The sequence below is a fragment of the Urocitellus parryii genome, chromosome 12, assembly GCF_045843805.1.
Source record: "Urocitellus parryii isolate mUroPar1 chromosome 12, mUroPar1.hap1, whole genome shotgun sequence".
NCBI classification, from domain to species: Eukaryota; Metazoa; Chordata; class Mammalia; order Rodentia; family Sciuridae; genus Urocitellus; species Urocitellus parryii.
The window spans coordinates 51,087,345-51,109,716 of NC_135542.1; the positions used below are offsets into that span (position 1 = coordinate 51,087,345).

The window sequence follows — 22,372 nt, forward strand, 5'->3', positions numbered from 1 at the left end:
GTATTTCCCACTTTAACAATAAATTTAAAAAGGGTGGGGGATGGAAGGGAGAATCTATGAAGAGCCAGGGCACTGGATGATACTGGTTATTTATTGAATTCAGTAGTAAGTTACTGTCTGGGATCATGTCTTATTCAACTTTGTATCTTCATGGTCCATCAGTATTTGTAGTTGGTTAGTGTTCAACAAGGATACATGAGGTGATAATAAAGTTGTTACTTTTTTGCATTGTTTCATATTTCTAAGATTTGTTTCTCCTGCTTTAGGTTTTCCAAAAGTCTTACAGGAAAATGGATCATGGAAATATTTCCTACTCTCTTGCTCCACTTAAGATATTTTTCTTCTAGTGACTTTATCTTCCACCAAAATGACTATTAATGAAGATAAAAATGAATCCCATTAAAAAATGAGGCCCCTTGTATAGTTGTATGCCATTTGTTCAAATTGAAGTAAACAAAAGAAAAGAATACTGGTTACATTTGACTATATATGCAGACCTGTCATTAGATGATACTAACATTTGCAAACAGCAATGAGGAGAAAGGCATGACAGGGGTGACGCCACTATGGCTATATGATTTTGTATTTGGATTGGAGTTCTGCTTCCATTCTAGTGCAGTAACAATGGGGGAGAAGGATTTGTGTGGGGGAGAGGTATCAATTCTTTCTTTGTTCATAACACGCAGAAGATGCATCACTTAGAACTTCAAGAATGCTGAAAATAAGACTTTGGCCTGTATAAAACTTTGCCTGATAATGCTCCTTTTATTTAACGCCATCCTGATGAGTAATGGTTATAAGAAAAAATTACTTACCTTTGAATCGAGAATGGCAAGTATGTAGTTTGTCTAAAGAAATTATTATATAATTTCACTCTTACCTTTGTAGCATACTGGGACCTTGGCTCCCTCTTTTTACATTGCCTCTTTTGTGAATGACTACTTAACACTAGGCTTAGTGTTCAAAGGCTGAGAGCACAAAAATGGTCCTAACACCATTGGGAAGCTGGAGGGCATGACAAGTCACAGAAGAGATATCATTCTTCTCCAATGACATGGAAAATAGAAGACACTAGTTTATGCTGAACCTCAGGATGTTGCACAGACTTTTATCTATGATAAAGAGTATGATTTATGACCTACTCTATTTAGAGGATTATTATTGAAAAATGTAAAATACAGCAAGAAACAGATAAAATCCCATTTGAGAAGGTTTACTATCATAGCCAGGAAATTCAATTTTTTAAAAAAACAATACAAAAAAAGAAAAAAAGAAACAATACACAAATTAATGACTGTCCAGCTCTTTCCTAGTGCTCTTCTCCTAGTGCTCTGATTAAAAAGTGACTTATGGAGACCCAGAGATGTAGCTCAGGGGTAGAGCACTTGCCTAGCATGTATGAGATCTGAGTTTAACCCCCCAGTATCACAAAACAAGATGTGATTTTTTAAATTAAAAAAATTTCTTTTAAACCTATTATTATTATTTGCAGTACTGGGGATGGGACATAGGGCTCTCTATTACTGAGATACTCTCCCAGTCCTTTTGCCCTTTTTAGTTTTCTTTTGAGACAGGGCCTTACTAAGATGCCCAGGCTGACCTCGAACTTTTGATCCTCCTGCCTCAGTCTCTTGAGTTGCTGGGATTATAGGCATATGCCACCATGCCTAGTATATGATGTGATTTTTTTTGATATCTTATCATGGTAACTTGTAGAAAAGGTGCAGTGAAAAAAACATTCAGCTAAAAATTGGAGGTGTATTTTCAACAAATTGGGTGGCTTTTGAGCAAAATATAACTTTTTTTGTTGTTCCATTTTGTGTAATTGGAACAACCATTTGTTCCACTGGTTTGCAGCTGCTAAGGTGTTCTAGTGATGTTACACTGAGAACTGTAGAACTTATAAGGCATTATTTTATTATTATGATTAGTTTTTGGTTGGGTGCAGTGGCTCACATCTATAATTGTAGAAACTCATGAGGCTGAGGCAGGAGGATTTTAAGTTTGAGGATAGCCTGGGCAATTTAGCAAGATCCTGTTTCAAAATAAAAAATAAAAGGGGCTGGGGATGTATCCCTGTATTACAGTGCCTCTGAATTCAATACCTAATTTTGCAGGAAAAAAATTATTTTTTCCCAGATGAGCTGACTTAATCTTAGAAAAGTTAAACAATATATAGTTTCACTGAATTTCAGAGATGAATAGGAACTTAAAGATGTAGTCTAATGCTCTCCTTTAAAAAAAAAAAAAGAACTGGGTCTAAGTGCAGTGAATTGGGATCACACAGCCAGTAAGATGTATAAACAAAGCTCTATGGTATGTGTCAGTTTAGAAATTTTCAGATGGATTTATAAATTGATTCAAGCTTCTTACATCCTTCTGTAGAGGAGACATAGTGTTTTTGTAAAGTTTTCAAAAAATTACTTTTGAAAAAAACAGAAGTAAAATTTCTCCCTCCCTCCCTCCCTCCCTCCCTCCCTCCCTTCCTTCCTTCCCAGATTGGCCCTGAACTCCTGGGCCCAAGTGATTCTGCTGTCTCAGCCTCCTGAGTAGCTGGGACTCCCGGTGTATGCCACCACACTCAACTCTGAATAAAAAAGGCTTAAAATTAAAAAACTCATTTTGAGTTTATTTATGTCTGATCAATGAGTGTATAAACCATTAATAAATTATTAATATTATTAATATATAACATAATAAATAATTTCATTATTACTACTAATACATATATTATTTATATATAACATGATAAACATAATATTTAAAAATATACTGTATACTAATATGTATTATAAATATATTCATAATATAATTCCGTAGTTAAGTAAAGTATCTTTTTATATCTCTGGGTTGTGGCCCAGAGGCAGAGCATTCACCTAGCATGTTCGAGGCCCTGGGTTTGATCCTCAGCACCACATAAAAATAAATAAATAAAATAAAGGTATTGTGTCCAACTGCAACTAAAACATAAATATTAAAAAGAGAATGAAGTTTATGTTTTATATGGGTAAGCAGAGGAGTATATTAAAAATCATTTGGAGGGGCTGGGGTTATAGCTCAGTGGTAGAGTGCTTGCCTCACACACGTGAAGCACTGGGTTCGATCCTCAGCACCATATAAAAATAAATAAAATAAATAAAGATATTGTGTCTATCTTTTAAAAAAATCATTTGTTAGTAAGAATTTTTATCATATTTATAATTAGAAGAAATACATTACAAAGGAAATCTGCTGGTGATTATGGACAGTAGAGCATTACTTGGGACAATGGCATCAGTCTGATTCATAATTTGCCCAAAGCTCTGAACTTAGCACATGAACTTAAGAGGCATGTCAGTTCAGTTTTCTTATTAGTACACAGAAGGGATTTAAATACAGTACTTAACTAAGGGAAATAAATACTTTTAGTCCCAAAGAGGCAGTTCCATGGTTTTCCTTTTCATTAGAGCCAATTTCCAATTTAACTTAAAGGTAGACTCATTTCTGATATCCTTTTCAAAACTGGTACTACACACACATCAAAGAGATTTTTATTCATTCATATTCAATGAAATGTATTGACCTTGTATAATTTTCTTAAAGGAAATTTCGATATAGAAGATATAGTTCATCTGTTTGAGGCTAAGTGGGAAGGGACATTAAGGTTCATTGATTATCTTGTACTAGGTATAACAGATGCTTTATATCTATTACCTCATACATCTTTATTTATTTTAATTTTTTTGTAATGGGGATTGAACTGAAGGACACTTGACCACTGAGTTACATTCCCAGTCCTTCATTTTTTGAGACAGGGTCTCGCTGAATGGCCAAGGCTGGCCTTGAACTTGTGACCTTTCTGCCTCAGCCTCCCAAGTCGCTGGGGTTACAGGCTGTGCCACCACGACCCTCCCGGCCCTTACAAGAATCTTATGCTTTAGGAGGGGAGATAAGGCACAGGCAGAAATAATATTGTGTTGGTTATATTTTGGGTCCCCAATAAGTGTTTTATTTGTTGAAGGAATGAATGTAAGGAACATAAAAAGAGATCCCAAAATAATTGCTGTTTCAGAGTCCCAGTGAGATTGGGAGACTACCCTGTTTGAGACTCCCATTTCATGTCAGATTTTCCAAGCTAAGTGATTCTGGGCAGGTGATGTAAGAGCTGCCTTGACTAGGGCACAATATATGCATGGTAGAGGTGCTAGGATTGAATCCAGGGCCTCAGGCATGCTAGTCAACAACTCCTACATTCAGCAACACCTCACACTCCTGTAATCTGAATTTTAATTTCCTAATTTGCAAAATGGAGAAAATACTTCCCACTTCACAGTGTTGTTAAGGGATCAGTGATTATATATGTCAAATCCTCCGCATATAAGGCACTCAATAAAAGTAGCAACAATTACTACTATTTACTATTTAAAAATTTACTTTTATTAGAGACACACTAGTCATTGATCTCGTGTTCTTCCTACAATTAACTGGGCTCCAGTTTTCTAAAAACACTTCTTGCAAACGCATGTCAAATCCCGTTGAGACTGTTAACACTGATTTTATCTGGGTGGAAAACAATAGCAATCTGAATTAACAGTTAGATCAAGCGGAAGCAACTCTGATAAAACGGCTTTTCAAGTCCTTTTTCAGACCGTAACTCAGGCTTCCCTATATCAAATCGTGTTCATTGAGCTTCTACTGCACGCAGCGCATCATAACAGGAGATGTGATGGAAGTGAGCTTTGGCACCGACCTTTCTTTGCTCTTTTACTTCAACGCAGCGAGCGAACTACACCCTCTTTCCTCCACTGGCTCGCAAGCACTTCCCCTTCCCCTAGGACTAAGAGAGTTTCCCAGATATCCACCCAGGTGCGCACCCAAAATACGCGCGCCTCCCGAAGAGACAAGAACAAGGTCCGCTGGGAAGTTGACCTTTCACCTCCCCTCCTGATTTACCTCAGCTCACCAATTTTGACGCTAGCAAATGAAACGACGAGGAGAGCTGGAAGGCGGGACTTAGTGTTGCCTGATCGACACTGATTGGCCCGAGACGGCGTCATGGGGCGGGCCACGCGAGCGGGCAGCGCCCCTTCACCGGTGGGCGGGGAGAAGCAAGGGCCGCGCGTGCGTGTTAGGGCGGCGGAAGTGGCCGAGGCGGCTACGCGTGCGCGGTGGGCGGAGCGCGGCTCTTCTACCTTCTTTCCCAGCCCAGTCTTTCCCAGACCTGCCCAGCCGCTTTGGTGCTCGTGTTTCACCGTCTTGTCGCGGAGAGTCGCTGCGCTGGGTTTTCGGGTCGCCATGGCTGGCTACGAATACGTGAGCCCGGAGCAGCTGGCTGGCTTTGATAAATACAAGGTAGCGTGGGCCGGCGGACGCCCCTCTCCCTCGTTGTGGCCGCGCCCAGGCAGCTGAGGGGCTGGCGAGGTCCGTGTCACCTTGTGCCGCGTGGCTGGGGGCGCGCTGGCGGGCGTTACTGCCGGGTCCTGCGAGTCCTGGCGCCGGGGTCGGGGAGCGTGGGAGCACCTTAAGCTCGCTGCCCTGACACGGCGCCTTCCCCGGAGATTTTCTTTTCCTTAGAAGAGCGCTCAACTGTAGTGGAGCGACAGTTATCTTATCTCTTTTAAATAATAATAATTATGACATTATTATTTTAAGCCCCCAGAAAGGATTCTGTTTCCTTCTGTGTTGGAATTGCCTTCGTTTGAATGAACTTTCTACCTGCCTTTCTTGCATACAACTTCAGAGATGGAGATGATCATCTCTCGGATGAGGCCCCGGGAGGGGGAGTGACTTACCGAGGCCTTACTGTGGGTGCATTCCACTTCTGCTCCCAGGAAAGAGGCTTCCACAGTGGTGGCTTGTGGCCATGGGGCTGCCAGATGAAATAGATGTGCACAGGAAGGATTGTATAGTGGAAAGAACACTGCTTTCGAATACATGTAAACCTGAAGTCAAAATTTCTTTATTTGGTCCTGGACAAGTCATTTTAACCCCACTCAGCCCTCTCTTTTTTTGCTAGTAAACAGGGAATAATAGTTCCTACTCTGCAAAGTGATTATAAGGATTTGAGAAGTGCCTGGCACATAATGAGCGCCTAGTAAATTCTGGCTGTTAAGCTTTTTTCGAGATTTAGTTCCTCTGCATCAATGAATGACTTTGCTAACCTTTTGCCCAAACCTGGAATAAGAGTTTTAATCTTTCATCCTTGTTACATGTTTATCGTCACAGCTTTAAATGTTACTTCCTCAGATAAGCCTTCCCGAAGCGCCCCTTTTCTCCTTGAATGTTCTGTTTTGGAATTACTCTTTAGTGTGTCTCTTCATTAGAATGTAATGCCCGAGTAATGAGACTTATTTTGTGGACCACCATGGCCTGAGCACAGTGCTACTCGAGTGGAATGGATGGATTACTGGAAAAATCATGATGGATTTTGTTTAACTGGAATAGAAAAAACTGTAAAGGGCTGTAGAAAGCCATCCAGTTAATGTTTCTTTGCTTTTGAGCAATATTGTGCTACACCATTTTGAACTGAGGTGATGACTTGTCTTAAAATTTTAAGTGGGAAGAGGTTCCAGAGCTGCCTTGGTAACTCAGGGCAGGGTTTTACAACTTTCATTTCAGAAGATTATTTAACCTAGATATCTCTGTTTTGCTTTAAGCTCTACCCCCTTTTTGTTATCTGCTCTGCATTGTAAATATTGACATGTAAAATATTTTTTTCCTTACTAGGGTCTGACTTTCAGAATAATAAAGATAGCTGTTTTATTTGGAACACTAAGAGGGAATTTCCCTTTTCCTTTCTTATAAGCAATCTTCTCTAGATATATTTTTTCAGCTAGACAGATGCCCTAATTTACCAGTGTAAGTTTTTTGTTCCTATCTCTTTCCCTGTTCTCATATTTTACTCAGTTCCTGTGTCTGACAGCAGATTTCCTATGTCCCAGAAAACAAAGGTCAATTTAGCAAGTGTCCAATGTTCACTAAAGTACAATTTGTTGATGTTATTTTAGTTACAGTGAGGCTTCCTTGGAAAAAAAAGAGCACAAATTTATAACCTAAACATTCTTCTAGTAAAGGGTTTTGTACTCAGTACTATATTTATATTAAAAATATGAATCCAAGGGTGTCCAAAGGAAGAATATGTGTGGTCAGTTTTGCTGGAATGTGAATTGCACACAGAGATCTTTTCTTTCTGTCATTGCATTCCATTGTGTGGTCTTCAGATAGTAAGTGCTTTATAAGCTCCTTGAATTAAAACATTCTTTTCCCCACCACAAATGGTAAAGAGTCAAAACACTCAAAAGAGATTTTAATTCCCTGGTGTGACCCTTCATAATAAAGCAAAGAGATGTAGAGAAAAATTAATACTATAAAAGCAGCTGTGGAAAAATTACTTTTGAACCAGTTTAATTTCTTTATCTTCCCTAGAGGTACACCTGAGAGCTACAGTTGGAAAGCTGGCAGTTACATTGAATAGCTACTGAAAGGAATGCACACACAGGAGGGTAATTAGGTTTCCCTAGTAAGAAACTGCAAGGTAATTGATTTTTAGTACAGAAGAAAGCATGGCATGGATTCTATGTTATATCCCTCTTAACATTTGTATTCTCCATTGTGGTACTTAATACAATTCTGTTAAACAGGCTGAATCATTAGTTAATTGTCTGCTTTCTCTTTTAGAATATGAGCTCTAGGAGGGCAGGCTGATAGTTGCCTTGTTCAGAATAATCAAGGTCTAAGCCCAGTAATGTGAACAGAAGAGGTACTTAATAAATATTGAAGGAATGAAAATGGAAAAGAATACCATTTTGGAAGTATGTAAAAGGAGCTGAACAGCTGGATATTAAAAGGATACTCTTGCATTTTGACAGTGAAGATGTCAGCCACATCTACCAGTGTTCTTTGTTGCTTAATAATGTAACTTCAGATAATCATGCTCATCATGATACCTACCATGCCTCCCCTCCCTCATCTTTTCTTTTGGATGGGTCTTTGTAGTTGAGGGATTTTTCCCACTTATTTTAAGGGTGAAATTGCTCTTGTGGTTTGCACATTTGATCTAGGGAAGGCATAATTTTGATAGTGTAGCAGCTAGTTTCAAGTTGTATCATTTTGCTTCAGAGAGGAAGTATTTGGTGAAATAACCTTGTTTGGTTTCAAGAATATAATAATGAATTTTTTTCTGCTATTTCAGTAATTACTTTGGCTGTCAGTAATCATCTAGTTACAGGAATTGTGATAATTGTGAATTTATTAGTATTAAGTTAAGAGGTTGTAAAGAGACTCCGAATCTTAATGGCAATGCTGAAGAACCAGAATCCAATCTGGCCTTCAGCCTTCCTTGTTTTTTATTTTGTTTATTCAGCAAGCGTTTATGGAGGGACCATGTATGAGACATGGCATTAGGGCTGCAAAGTTAAGCTAAACTGAAATTCCTGACTTTAGAGAACCTAATTTGGTGGCATATGGACATGTAAATAAATAGTTATAAATAGTAAGTGCAGTCAGTAAGTGCTGGGTGCTATGGAAGAAGAGAGGATGCAGCTTCCAGGAAGTAGGGATGAGAGTGAGGGTATGTGCTGAGAGAGATTTCTGAGGGGAAGGAGGTGGCAGAGCTTAGTATAGAAATTTGAAGGCTAAGTATTACCATGGGAAAGGGAGAAAAGACATCACAGGTGATTAGTGGAGTATAAAGAGATGGCAGGCCTTGAGAGAGTATATTCTGGGAACTACAAGAAATTAGAAAAGGTGTTTAGGCAAAATGGTGGAGTGGCAGAATATAAGACTGAAGAGGAAAGAGGGGTCCTGGCAGAATGGATGAGTTTTTTTTTTTTTAAATTTGTTCTAATTAGTTGCACATGACAGCAGAATACATTTCAATTCATAGTACACATATAGAGCACAATTTTTCATGTCTCTGGTTGTATACAAAGTAGAGTCACACTATTCATGTCTTTATACATGTACTTAGGGTAATGATGGCCATCTCATTCCACCATCTTTCTTTAAAAAAAATTATTTATTTTTGCATTACAATTCTTAGCCACCATCTTTCTTATCCCCATGCCCCCTCACTTCCCCTCCCTCCCCTTTGCCCTATCTAAAGTTTCTCTCTCCCATGCTCCCTCCTGTCCCCCCATTATGGGTCAGCATCCACATATCAGAGAAAACATTCGGCCTTTGTTTTTTGGGAATTGGCTTACTTCCCTTAGCATGATATTCTCCAACTCCATCTGTTTACCTGCAAATGCCATGATTTTATTCTCTTTTAATGCTGAATAATATTCCATTGTGTATATATACCACAGTTTCTTTATCTATTCATCTATTGAAGGGCATCTAGGTTGGTTCCATAGTTAGTTCCATAGTTTTTTTGCTGCTATAAACATTGATGGGGCTGCCTCACTATAGTAAGTCCTTTGGGTATAAACTTAGGAGTGGGATAACTGGGTCAAATGGTGGTTCTGTTCCAGGTTTTCTGAGGAATTTCCATACTGCTTTCCATAATGGTTGCACCAATTTGCAGTCCCACCAGCAATGTATACGTGTGCCTTTTCCCCCATATCCTTGCCAGCACTTATTGTTGTTTGTATGCTTTTTTAAAATATTTTTTTAAGTTGTTGATAGACCTTTATTTATTTATATGTGGTGTTGAGAATTGAACCCAGTGCTTCACATATGCCAGGCAAGTGCACCACTGCTGAGCCCCCCCCCCCCCAGCCCTGTTGTTTGTATTCTTAATAGCTGCCATTCTGACTGGAGTGAGATGAGATCTTAGAGTAGTTTTGATTTGCATTTCTCTAACTGCTAGAGATGTTGAACATTTTTCATATATTTGTTGATTGATTGCATATCATCTTATGAGAGGTATCTGTTCATTTCCTTGGCCCATTTATTGATTGGGTTATTTGGCTTTTTTTGGTGTTAAGTATTTTGAATTCTTTATATATCCTAGAGATGAATGCTCTATCTGATGTGTGTGTGGTAAAGATTTTCTCCCATTCTGTAGGCTCTCTCTTCGCCTCACTGATTGTTTTTTTTTTTTTTTTTTAAAGAAAGAGTGAGAGAGAGTGAGAAAGAGGGAGAGAGAGAACTTTAATATTTATTTTTCAGTATTTGGTGGACACAGCATCTTTGTCTGTATGTGGTGCTGAGGATTGAACCCGGGCTGCACGCATGCCAGGCGAGCGCGCTACCACTTGAGCCACATCCCCAGCCCACTGATTGTTTCTTTTGATGAGAAGAAGCTTTTCAGTTTGAATCCATCCTATTTGATGGATTTTATTTCTTTCGCTATAGGAGTTTTATTAAGGAAGTCGGATTCTAATCCGACATGATGAAGATTTGGGCCTACTTTTCTTCTATTAGGAGCAGAGTCTCTGATCTAATTTCTAGGTCCTTGATCCACTTTGAGTTTTGTGCATGGTGAGAGATAGGAGCTTAAGAGGTAGGAGTGATCTGAAGACCTTTAAGATGCTCCTGTATTGAAACTATATTGAAACTGTTGAAGGCCTGCATCAAGGCAGTGGGGATAGGAAAGAGAAAGTGAGGATTCTAAAGGTAGAAGTAAAATCTGTTAAACTCACTTACCGAATTTGTCTACCAGATTGTTTAATTTGACCCTTACTTTGTTTCAAAAACTAGGATCTTCCCCATAAAAGTCCAGATATCAGGATGCTCTTTAAATATCAGAATGTTGGACAACACTGTTCCTGAACTTCCTCTATCAGCTGAAGCTGAATAGTGCTTGTTCTTAATTTTTTTAAAATGGAAATTTCCCCCTGGTTTTCCATTTCTCTCCTAGTCCAGGTATTTCACACAGGTCTGCTTTGTCCAGTTTACCTGCTTGATCCTTTGCTCCTTGATTTAAGATTGACAGATGTGATGATTAACAAGCTGGAGTTGGTTTTTTTGTGGGGGTATGCCATACAAAAGGTAAGGAGTCTGGAATGACTCAGGATTTGTGATGATTGGGTGGATAGAGGTGGCAGTCATTGAGGCAGGGTTTGTGAAGAACTATGCTATAATGCTTTTTAGAACATTATTTTTACAAGCCAGGAGTGGTGGTGCAGGCCTATAATCTTAGTGACTTGGAGGCAGAAGGATTGCAAGTCAAGACCAGCCTTAGCAATTTATTGAGGTCTTGTCTCAAAATAAAAAATAAAAAGGGATGGGGTGGCTCTGTGGTAAAGCCTCCCTGGGTTCAATCCACAGTACCAACCAACTAACCAACAGACAAACAAATAAATAAATGTTTTTTTAGTAATCTTGGCAGAGCACTTCTGTTAGATGGGACCACAGGAAGGTGTGGTTTATGGATTTGGAATTCAAATGAAGTAATGTCTCGATCTAAAGAACTATCATTTGTGGATGAGTTGTCCCCTACTAGAGAAAATTTTTGTAACACTCTTAAAGATTACAACACTTTTCCTCTTGAGCCATAGTAGAAATAGTATGAGAAATTCTTGATCTTTTGATTTTCATTTATTATGATGTAAGCTGATACAATACAGTGTTAATTATGACATTACCTGGATGTTAATTGTTAATTCAAGCATAACTTGTCTTTAGTTATACCTTGATTACCTTATTTCTTTTCTGTAAGTACAATAATAAGGCTTGAACAATAATCTAGTGGTCTTAGGTAAAGATTTGCAAATGTCTCATATAAAGAATTGTTTTCTGCAATTGGCAGAGATGGAGGAATCTTCCTGAAGGAGCAAAAGAAGGATAGGTGGGAAAATTCTGCAGAGTGAAAGAGAGATTCAGTGGCAGGGAGAAGATTACTACAGCTTCAGGTGCTTCACAGTGGAAACATCTCAAGTGGATCTTTCTTACCTTCTGGAATATCAGTTCACCAATGATGGCTCGTTTCTTTAATTGCTGTAATGATTAAAATTTACAAACTTTGCTGAATAAGAGTTTTCCCACTGGGGAAAGATGTTCCAGTCAGAGAGAACTATGGGAACTGAGACACAGAGGCCCAAAGACCATCGCATGTTAGAAGCAAAAAGAAGTGGTGGGACAGATATGTGAGGGACAGACTGAGGAAAGAAAATTTGCAGTTACAGAGCAACATCACCCTAAATACCAAAGAATCGTAATGATAGAAGACATTTATATACCATATGCTATATGCCTTGCATTGCTTGAAGTAAGTGCCTTACATATATTTCATTTAATATTCACAATGGGACTATTATTTTACCTGTTTCACTGAGGCACAGAATTTAAGTAATTTTTTCAAGATCCCACAACTAATAAATAGTGGAGCTGATATTTGACCTCAGGCAGTCAGGATCTGAAGTCATGTTCTTCATGGTGTGCCGCAGTCTGGCTGGGCACAAATCACGAGCCACTAAAGCAGGAACAAATTTTATTTTTTCTACTGCAAGAAAAAACCTCACACACGCTCCTGGGGAATCCTCCCGAAAAGCCACGAGGCTCCTCCAGGAACCCCCAGCCGGGAAAATAACTATCCGGGAAAACCCTCCTCCTGCACTTCAACAACCAATGGGAACTCCCGGGGAATCCCTGTGAGAACTAAAAATAGCGCGAGAACTCAAAATTAGCGCTAGAACTCAAAAGTAGCGGCAGAGGCGGATATTAACGCCTTGCCTGTCAATCAATACTGTTGGCAAAATGCCAGGGGCCATACAGACTCGGCTGTGGCTCTCAGCATCTCCCCCCTTCTGTTTAAATAAACAACAAGTAATGTGGCTTAGGGACCGTGCCTGTTAGGTAGTCCAATTCAACATATGGTCCTTACCCGTCATCGGATGAACTGACCTCTAGGCGTCAGCCTCCTGTCTTAGGTTGGTACCACTGCAATCGGATCATACCCGTCACTGACTACCGGTCCAGCATACAGCCATACTTGTGGATAGGCCTTTGCACCAGTGGGGGGGGGTGAGGTTCTTTGCCTCACCTCTGTTGGCCCCCAAACTTGTCCTTGGTGCCAATGGGGGGGTGAGGTTCTTTGCCTCACCTCTGTTGGCCCCCAAATTTTAGACCATCACTAGTAGAAGGGAGGAGGATGAAAAATGCCATGACACCAAGCCAATTGAGGGCTCCTTTGAAAAATTGTACCACCAGTGACACCGTCAGCAAAGATGCCAGCATTACCACAATTCGCTGCACCAACAGATAGTTCACAATGCATACAAGTGATACATAGTCCAGGCAAGTTCTGCAAGCAGTTCAAAGTAGAGGAATCTGTCAATATGTCCATTTCTTCCCAAAGTAAATCTACTCCTTGATTGAGCATTACTTGTTGAGTTATTATTCACTGATGCATCAGTTTATACAGTTTGTTGATAGCTACCGAAGAAGCTGTAGTTTGGTTTTATCTTTGTCTTCACCGGCACTGGGATGAAGATAGGAATTCTGGCAGTGATGCTAGGAAAAAAATTATGTAACATTCCAACAGGCATTAAGAAAACAATTTTTTGAACAATTTACATTATCCTGAACAGAATTATTAAATATAATGAGAAGGAAAGGTGAAAGCAAACAAACAGATCTGTTAACCCCCTTATTTGTTCACATATTAAAACAAATTTCAACAGCTGTTTACCCAATCTAAATTAAACCATTAAAATCACGTGAATAAAAAAAAAATTCGGATCCATTTATTCATGAGCGCTCCTCATATAAGATATATGGACATACACACATACAGACATACAACACAAAACAGAAGTGTGCGCACATAACATACAACATATAAGACAATAATAAAGGCCTTGTAGCTTTACCTAGGTGAAATCTCCATTGCAATGTTTAGAAACTCCACAGTCAAAAAATAAAACACAGTCAAAAAACAAAACTGATCAGAAAAACATTAACCTAGGTTTGTATGAGCTCAAAAAATAAAATAGAACTTTATGATGTGGGAAAAATGCAATAATAAAATAGATATTGAAAAAAGGCACCGTGGTTAATCACTGTCGCAGATGTAAGAATAGCCAAGCTGGAGCTCTGGATATCAGCTGTTATGGATTTCAGTCAAATCATCTTCTTTTTCTGTAGAAATTGTTTTGGTTAACCTCTCTGGAATCCAAATCGGCTGCTGTTCTCCCTGTGGGAACACACAAACGGAACCCCGACTCCAGACAATAACTGGGTCGGGACCTTTCCATTGTCCTGTTAGAATATCTTTCCAAAGTACCTTAGGCTTATGTACATTTTTCGGATACATATGTCTTTCCGCAGCACTAAGTCCTGATGAATCCAAATTTAGAAAGTTTAGAGTAAAAAGGGTTATTTTAAGTTTATCTTTGGGGGATATATACCCCTTTCCAATTCCCTCTTTTTGCTTTAATAAGTACGTTTTAATAGTTTGATGAGCTCTTTCAACTATGCCTTGTCCCTGTGGATTGTATGGGATTCCTGTTATATGAGTAATACCAAAAGATGAGCAAAATTGTTTAAAAGAGGTAGAAGTGTAACCAGGACCATTATCAGTTTTTAACTGTTTAGGAACACCCACAGTGGCAAAATTTTGTAAGCAATGAGCTATAACATCTTTAGTTTTTTCTCCGGCATGAAGGGAGCCCATCAAAAATCCGGAAGAAGTATCAACTGTAACATGTAAATATTTTAATTTTCCAAATTCTGGCAAGTGTGTGACGTCCATCTGCCAAATATGGTTAGGTATCAGTCCTCTAGGATTGACTCCAAGATTAACTTGTGGTAAAAAGGTCACACAATTTTGGCATTGTTTTATTATATGCCTGGCTTGTTCCTTAGTTATTTTAAAACGCTTTTGTAAAGTATTAGCATTAACGTGAAACCTTTTATGAAAATTTGTAGCTTCTTCTACAGTAGAAAAAATATGTATATCATGTGTAGTTTTATCTGCTAAATCATTGCCCAAACTAAGGGCTCCAGGCAATCCTGTATGTGCCCTGATATGTCCTATAAAGAATGGATCTTTTCTATCCCAGATTAGACTTTGTATAGTGGAAAACAAAGAGAAAACAGTAGAGGAAGGGGAAATCCTACCAGCATCTTCAAGGGATATTATAGCATTAACTATATACTGACTATCAGAAAATAAATTAAATACAGAATCTTTAAACATCACAAAAGCTTGTAAAACTGCATTGAGCTCTACCTTTTGAGCTGATTGTTTGGGAACTAAAAATGTAAAAGTTTGATCAGGGGTAACTACTGCTGCTGTACCATTATTAGACCCATCAGTGAATATATTTGGAGCATTCACGATAGGTGTTTTTCTTGTCATTTTAGGAAAAACTACAGGATGCTTAGACCAAAAAGACAACAAAGGATTAGATGGTAAATGATTATCAAATGAAACATTTGATTTACACATGATTATTGCCCATGTATTTAACTCATTAGCTAACTCATCAATTTGCTCCATAGTATATGGAGTAATAATTTTATTGGGAGAAATTCCAAACACTCCCTTTGCTGCTTTTATTCCTTTCAGTATTAATTGTCCTACAGCCTCAGGATACCTAGTAAGAATAGTGTTAGGAGAGTAAGATAAATGTATCCACAATAATGGACCTTCTTGCCAAAATACTCCTGTAGGAATATTTTTTGTTGGTATTACAATGAATAATAAAGGCAAACTTATATCAATTCTGTCCAAATGCATATTTTCCATATATGTTTCAATAATTTTTAATGCCTTTCTTGCTTCAGGAGTTAATATGCGGGGTGAATTTGGATCTGATGGACCTTTTAGGATATCAAATAAAGGTCCCAACTCTCCTGTTGGTATGCCTAGATAAGGCCTTATCCAATTTATATCTCCCAACAACTTTTGAAAGTCATTAAGTGATTTGAGTTGATCTACTCGTATTTGAATTTTAGGTGGACGGACCATGGTTGAGGATAATAGAACTCCTAAATAATTAATTGGAAAATTTAATTGTACTTTATCTATTGCTATCTCTAGATTATAATTTTTTAACAAATTTGTAAGTGTGGCATAACATTCCAACAATGTGTTTTTATCTTTGTGTGCTAACAATACATCATCCATATAGTGAAATATTTGTAGTTCAGGATTTTGATTTCTAAGTGACTGGATTGCTTTATTAACATAAATTTGACACATAGTTGGGCTGTTAGCCATCCCTTGAGGGAGCACTTTCCATTCATATCTCTGATCAGGACCTTCATGATTCAGTGCAGGGATAGTAAATGCAAAATGTGGACTATCCTCAGGATGAATTGGAATTGAAAAGAAACAATCTTTAATATCTATAGCTAAAACATACCAGGTTTTTGGTAAAGCAGACAATTGAGGAATCCCTGATTGAGCAGGTCCCATAATAACCATCTCATTATTAATGGCTCTTAAATCTTGTAATAATCTCCATTTACCAGATTTCTTTTTAATGACAAAAATGGGAGTATTATAGGGAGATACAGAAGGTTGTATATGTCCCTCCGCTAATTGTTGTTTGACCAGGTCATGGGCTGCTTGTATCTTTTCTTTAGTCAGGGGCCACTGAGAAACCCATACTGGTCTATCTGATTTCCAAGTGATTTTTATTGCCTCAGTGACCCCTTCTGAAAACCCAGTCCATGTCTATTTATTCTTTGATCTATTTGTATTGGTGCTGCTATACCTTGTTCTTGTTTTTCTAATCTTTTTCCTTTCCTAAAACCTTGTCTAGCCATAATAGTGGGTGCATTTTGATTGATATTATTTGTTAATGTCAAACCTAATTGATCTAAGACATCTCGTCCCCATAAATTTACGGGAAGATGATCCAATACATATGGCTGTATAGTTCCTTCACATCCTTCAGGATCCTTCCAATCTAAGACCATTGCACTTCTATGGGGATTAGTTGCCACTCCTAGGCCTCGAAGCGTTTGAGTGGCTTGTTGTAATGGCCAATGTTTTGGCCATTCTTGACGAGATATGATGCTAAGGTCTGCACCTGTATCCAGTAGCCCATTAAATTCATGTCCTTGAATATTTAGTTTTAGCATTGGGCGAGAATCTAAATTCAAAGACAGCATAGCCCAATCTACACCTGTGGAGCCTAAACCCCTGGAACCTCTTTCCATAGTAGTACTGGAAAATTTATCATGTAGGCTGGATATTATTAATAACTGTGCTATTCTATCTCCTGGTGAAATTACTGATATACCCTTTGGAGAACTAGCTATAATTTTTATTTCACCTTCATAATCGGGATCAATTACCCCGGGACTTATCATAAGTCCTTTTAGCGTAGAAGAACTACGTCCTAACAATAAGCCTACTGTTCCTTTGGGAAGAGGTCCTTTTACTCCTGTGGGAATGATTTGAACTCCCATCTCTGGAGTTAGTACTGCTCTGGCGGAGGCGCAGATGTCCAACCCTGCGCTCCCTCTGGTTCGTCTGATGAGAGATCGGATGGATAATGTGTCCTGGGTACTACCCTGATGGGGTTGCTGGGTTCCTCCATGGTTTTTCTGGGTTCCTCCAGTGCCCCGTACATTTGTGGTCGTGGGCCCCGGAGCATTGGGCCCCCCTGTCCGTTTTTTGGCAATGGAGCCTGATGCCTTTCTCCACGATATCGTGGGTAACCACCTGGTCCTTGTCCATTTTTTGATAATGGAGTACCCTCTATGGTGGTTTGAGAACGGCATTCATTAGCCCAGTGTCTCCCTCTACGGCATCGTGGGCAAATATCTGGTGTTCTATTCCTTTGATACCTAACTTTGTTATACCTTCCTCCTATGGGGCAACTCCTTTTAAAATGTCCTGTTTGTTCACAATTGTAGCATGTTTTTGGCCTGGCATCTAAAGCCTGTTGTACTGCTGCCAAGACTTGTCCTTGTTCATTAATGTCTCTACATAATTTAATATATGTGTTTAAATCTTCATGTTTCCATGGTCTAATGACCTCTCTGCAGCAACGATTTGCTTGGTCATAAGCCAGTTGTTTTATAAATGGCATTGCTTGTTCTGTGTCACCAAAAATTTTGGAGGCTGTTTGAATAAGCCTATCTACAAAGTCAGCGTAAGGTTCATTAGGTCTCTGTATTACCTTAGATAGCTGACCTTGTAAATCTCCATGTCCTTGTAAAGTCTTCTATGCCCTAACTGCGTCTGCAGCAATCTGTGCATATACAGCAGGATCATATTGAATTTGTTGCCGCTGACCCTCATAAGGTCCTTTTCCTAGCAACATCTCTAGACTTCTTTGAGGGTAACCGGCTGCTGCATTTCGTCTAGCTGTCTCCCTGCAAAATTCCTCATTGGCAACCTTCCATAACAAATATTGTCCTCCATTTAGCACAGATCTACACATGCTAGCCCAATCTGCTGGAGTCATGTCCAAGTTAGTAATGGATTCGACCATGCTTACAGTGAAGGGTGCATGAGGACCATAGGTTGTTACAGCCTCCTTTAATTGCTTCACTGTTTTGAACTCTAACTCACGGTGAATTCGCTGCCCTCCTGCCTGCTCAAGTACAGGGCATGCTAATCTTTGAGGTCCTGTCTCAGGATCCCATCTATCAACTACGGGGGTTGAGGGGGTTGAGGGCCACTCAGCTATCTCCATAGGTGGAGCTGTTGGCTGAATTACGCCCTCTGGTGATAGATCGGTGTTAGTAGCAGCCTCCTGTTGTTGCTTCCCCCCTGATAGCTGTTTCTCCTCTAAGCTTTCTTCCTTTAAATTTTCTTCCTCTGTCTGACTAGCTTGAGAGACCTTCTCTTTTGCTTGATCTAAATTGTCTTTCTCCATGGTTTGAACCTCTAACAATTTATTTAACACTCTTTCAGTTTGTTTTTTACTAATTTCTAATCTGTTACAAAGATAACGCAACCCAAAAAGATAACACAAAACAAGACCGAAACAGAATGAAACAAAAATGGAACAAAAAATCGTTGTATCAATTTTCCTATTTTCTGGACATGTGCATTTGTGGTCTATTTCTATCTCTTCCTCAGGGGCAAACAACTTCAAACCTTGAGCCAACCATTTTTCCCAGTCTGCCTGAGAAAATTCTAGGGATAGGCAGCTTGAAACAAAACCAAAACAAATCAAAGCAAGAACATATTGTTTTTTAAAATGGTCACCCATTCTCTTGCCTTCCCTTAGGGGTAAGCAATTTCACTTACCCCGAAGCTTCAGACGTTCCCCGTCCGGGCCGCCAAATGCCGCAGTCTGGCTGGGCACAAATCACGAGCCACTAAAGCAGGAACAAATTTTATTTTTTCTACTGCAAGAAAAAACCTCACACACGCTCCTGGGGAATCCTCCCGAAAAGCCACGAGGCTCCTCCAGGAACCCCCAGCCGGGAAAATAACTATCTGGGAAAACCCTCCTCCTGCACTTCGACAACCAATGGGAACTCCCGGGGAATCCCTGTGAGAACTAAAAATAGCGCGAGAACTCAAAATTAGCGCTAGAACTCAAAAGTAGCGCTAGAACTCAAAAGTAGCGGCAGAGGCGGATATTAACGCCTTGCCTGTCAATCAATACTGTTGGCAAAATGCCAGGGGCCATACAGACTCGGCTGTGGCTCTCAGCAATGGTGTGCTGCCTCTTAAACTAAGAATGAAATGTAAACTCTGCCCTGTTGGTGCTGACTGTTTTTGTTGAAGATGTATAACCATGCTTCTGTAGTTTGTATGATGTTCTGATTTTCACTTTATACTGCACAGAATAAATGAAAATTTTAAAAAAAGGATATATAAATATGCAAATAAAGACCTTCAGTGACATGCTTAATTGAATGTGTCTAATGTTTACAAATGTACAGTGGGGGAAAAAAACTCTGATTTTATTTAGTCTCTCTCCGGTTTTAAAATTAGTAGATACAGGTGGGCTTGTATTTACTAGTCATGCATTAGTTGGATATAGTGGTCCCCCTTATCCATAGGAGATATATTCTAAGACCTTCAGTGAACATCTGAAACCTCAGATAGTATTGAATCTTAAATACAGTATGTTTTTTCCTATACATGTGTACAAACCTATGATAAAGTTTTATTTATAAATTAGGCACAGCAAGAGTTCACAACAATAATAATAAAATGGAAGAATTATGACAATATACTATAATAAAAGTTATGTGAATATGGTCTCTTTCTTAAAATATCTCATACCATACTCATTCGTCTTGTAATGATGTGAGATGATACAATGTCTGTCTGATGAGATGAAGTGAGGTGAATGTCATAGCATTGTGCTGTAGTGTTAGGCTACTATGTAAGTAGTATAATATAATCAATGTGAGTTGCAATAGTTGATTTGAAAACAAAGACAGCTAGTAAGTGATTAATGGGTAGTATATACAGAATATGCTAGACAGAGGGATGATTAACATCCTGCCTAGGAAGGATAAAATTATTGTTTTATTTCTGGAAATTTCCATTTCATATTTACTGACCATAGTTGACCAAAACCATGGAAGGTGAAACTGTGAATAAGGGGAGACTGCTATATTAACATTTCATTTACGATTAGTACTAATTGAGATAAAAGGTTTTTTATTAAGCAGTTAGTTTTGGGACTAATATTTAGTTAAAAAGAACCCACATGGTAGCTGTGTGATCTTTAGCAGATGAACTATCTTTCTAACCAGTTTCCTTTTCTGTAAAACTGAAAGAGTTGGACTGGGGATGTGGCTCAAACGGTAACGTGCTTGTCTGGCATGCGCGGGGCGCTGGGTTCCATCCTCAGCACCACATAAAATAAAATAGAGATGTTGTGTCCACCGAAAACTAAAAAAATAAATATTAAAAAAAAGTTCTCTCTCTAAAAAAAAAAAAAACTGAAAGAGTTAGTATTTTGCAAAGTGCCTGGTACATAATGCCAAATTAGTATTAAGTAAATAAAAACAAAATTTGATATTTGTGCTTCCCTGCTTATTGACATTAGGTAGCATATAACATGCACATATACACACACCTCCAGGAGACGATACCAAGAGAAAGTGTGTTTTAGGAAAGGAAGTAAAGGATTGCAACTTAAAGGGCAGATGAAAAGAATAATGAGAGATTTAAGTCTAGCTTGGGTCCCATGACCAGTCTTTACTTTCTGATTTCTTCTCCTTTTTCATCATGTGGAATAGTACAACAGGCTGATTTCTTCTCCTTTTTCATCATGTGGAGTAGTACAACAGGCAAAATAAATATTTTTTTTTTCAAATACTGCATAAAGATATGCAGTGTTTACCATGTGTTTAATATCCAGATTCCTCAACAAATAGTTCCTTCACTAAATTACCTCTCCTTTTCTTACCTTCTCATCTCCTGCTAGAGCTTAAGTCTAGCAAGTGAACCTATTTGTCACCATAACTTTTTTTTTTAAATTTTCTCCTTGCTCTAACTAATCTTTTTTTTTTTTTTTTTAAATTTTGTTTTTTTTTAGTTCTCGGTGGACACAACATCTTTGTTGGTATGTGGTGCTGAGGATCGAACCCGGGGCCGCACGCATGCCAGGCGAGCGCGCTACCGCTTGAGCCACATCCTCAGCCCCGCTCTAACTAATCTTATCACCCTCTTCTCTCTGACTTATTAGTAGGTATAAATGACAGAATTCACTGAAATGAGTGAATACTCATAATTCACTGAGTCATGTTCTCTGTGGGTGTAGCTTCTAAAGATTTGTATTGATAAAAAATACTGTAAGAAACTTTTTATTTGTTTTGGAATTAATGTACCCTCTCTTTGCACTTTAAGTTTAGATTTGTGGTTTTCATATCTTAGTAGATTATAGCACAGTGCCACCTTGCATTTAGTAGGCATTTAATGAATTCTTGCTGAATTTTATTATATTATACCTCTTGCTTAAAGTGCAGATTTGAAATCATCAAAAGGAGATTTAAAGGTTGATCACTAAACTGTTGCTGGTGGCTTATCCTTCAGGCCAGGAGTTGAATAATTTTTTTTTTTTTTTTTTTTTACTAGAATAGCTATCTTATATCAAAATTGCCAGAAGGGCTTGTTAAAAGATAGATTGCTTGGTCCCATCCCCCTCCCCCCCCCCTCTTATTCTGTAGATATATCAGGATTCGCCACAATTTGCATCTGATTAGGCTACTATATTTTGAAAACCATCACATCAAAGAAATAGTCAATTGTATTGCATTCTGAAGACAGTTAAGAAAAACCAAGAAATCAATGTAAAACAATAAGAAGTTACATTCTATGATGTTTGTTCCTATGTTAGCTCTCAGACATCAGATAGACTTGATTTTGAGCCTCAAGATATCTCAAGACAGTGGAGATGGGGATGTAGCTCAGTTAGAGTATGTGCTTCTTATGCATGAAGCCCTGGGTTCTGTCCCCAGCACTTCCCGCCTGTTCCATTTAAAAGAAAAAAAAAGTGTTGCTGTATGAATAAAATGGTGGAGGCATAATCATGTTAAACAAAGAAAGGTATCTCTTGTTAGAAAAGATGAT

The 22,372-nt window shown here is 38.7% G+C and overlaps 1 protein-coding gene across 1 annotated transcript in view; it reads left to right on the forward strand.

Annotated features, from left to right (window-relative positions):
• The first annotated feature begins 5,184 nt into the window (after positions 1 to 5,184).
• Selenoi (selenoprotein I) overlaps positions 5,185 to 22,372 on the forward strand; it is a 53,632-nt gene continuing 36,444 nt past the window's right edge. Inside the window, exon 1 of the mRNA XM_077791872.1 lies at positions 5,185 to 5,331. Within this exon, the coding sequence (XP_077647998.1) occupies positions 5,275 to 5,331 (57 nt within the window). The 5' untranslated portion in view covers positions 5,185 to 5,274. The remainder of the gene's footprint in view (positions 5,332 to 22,372) is intronic.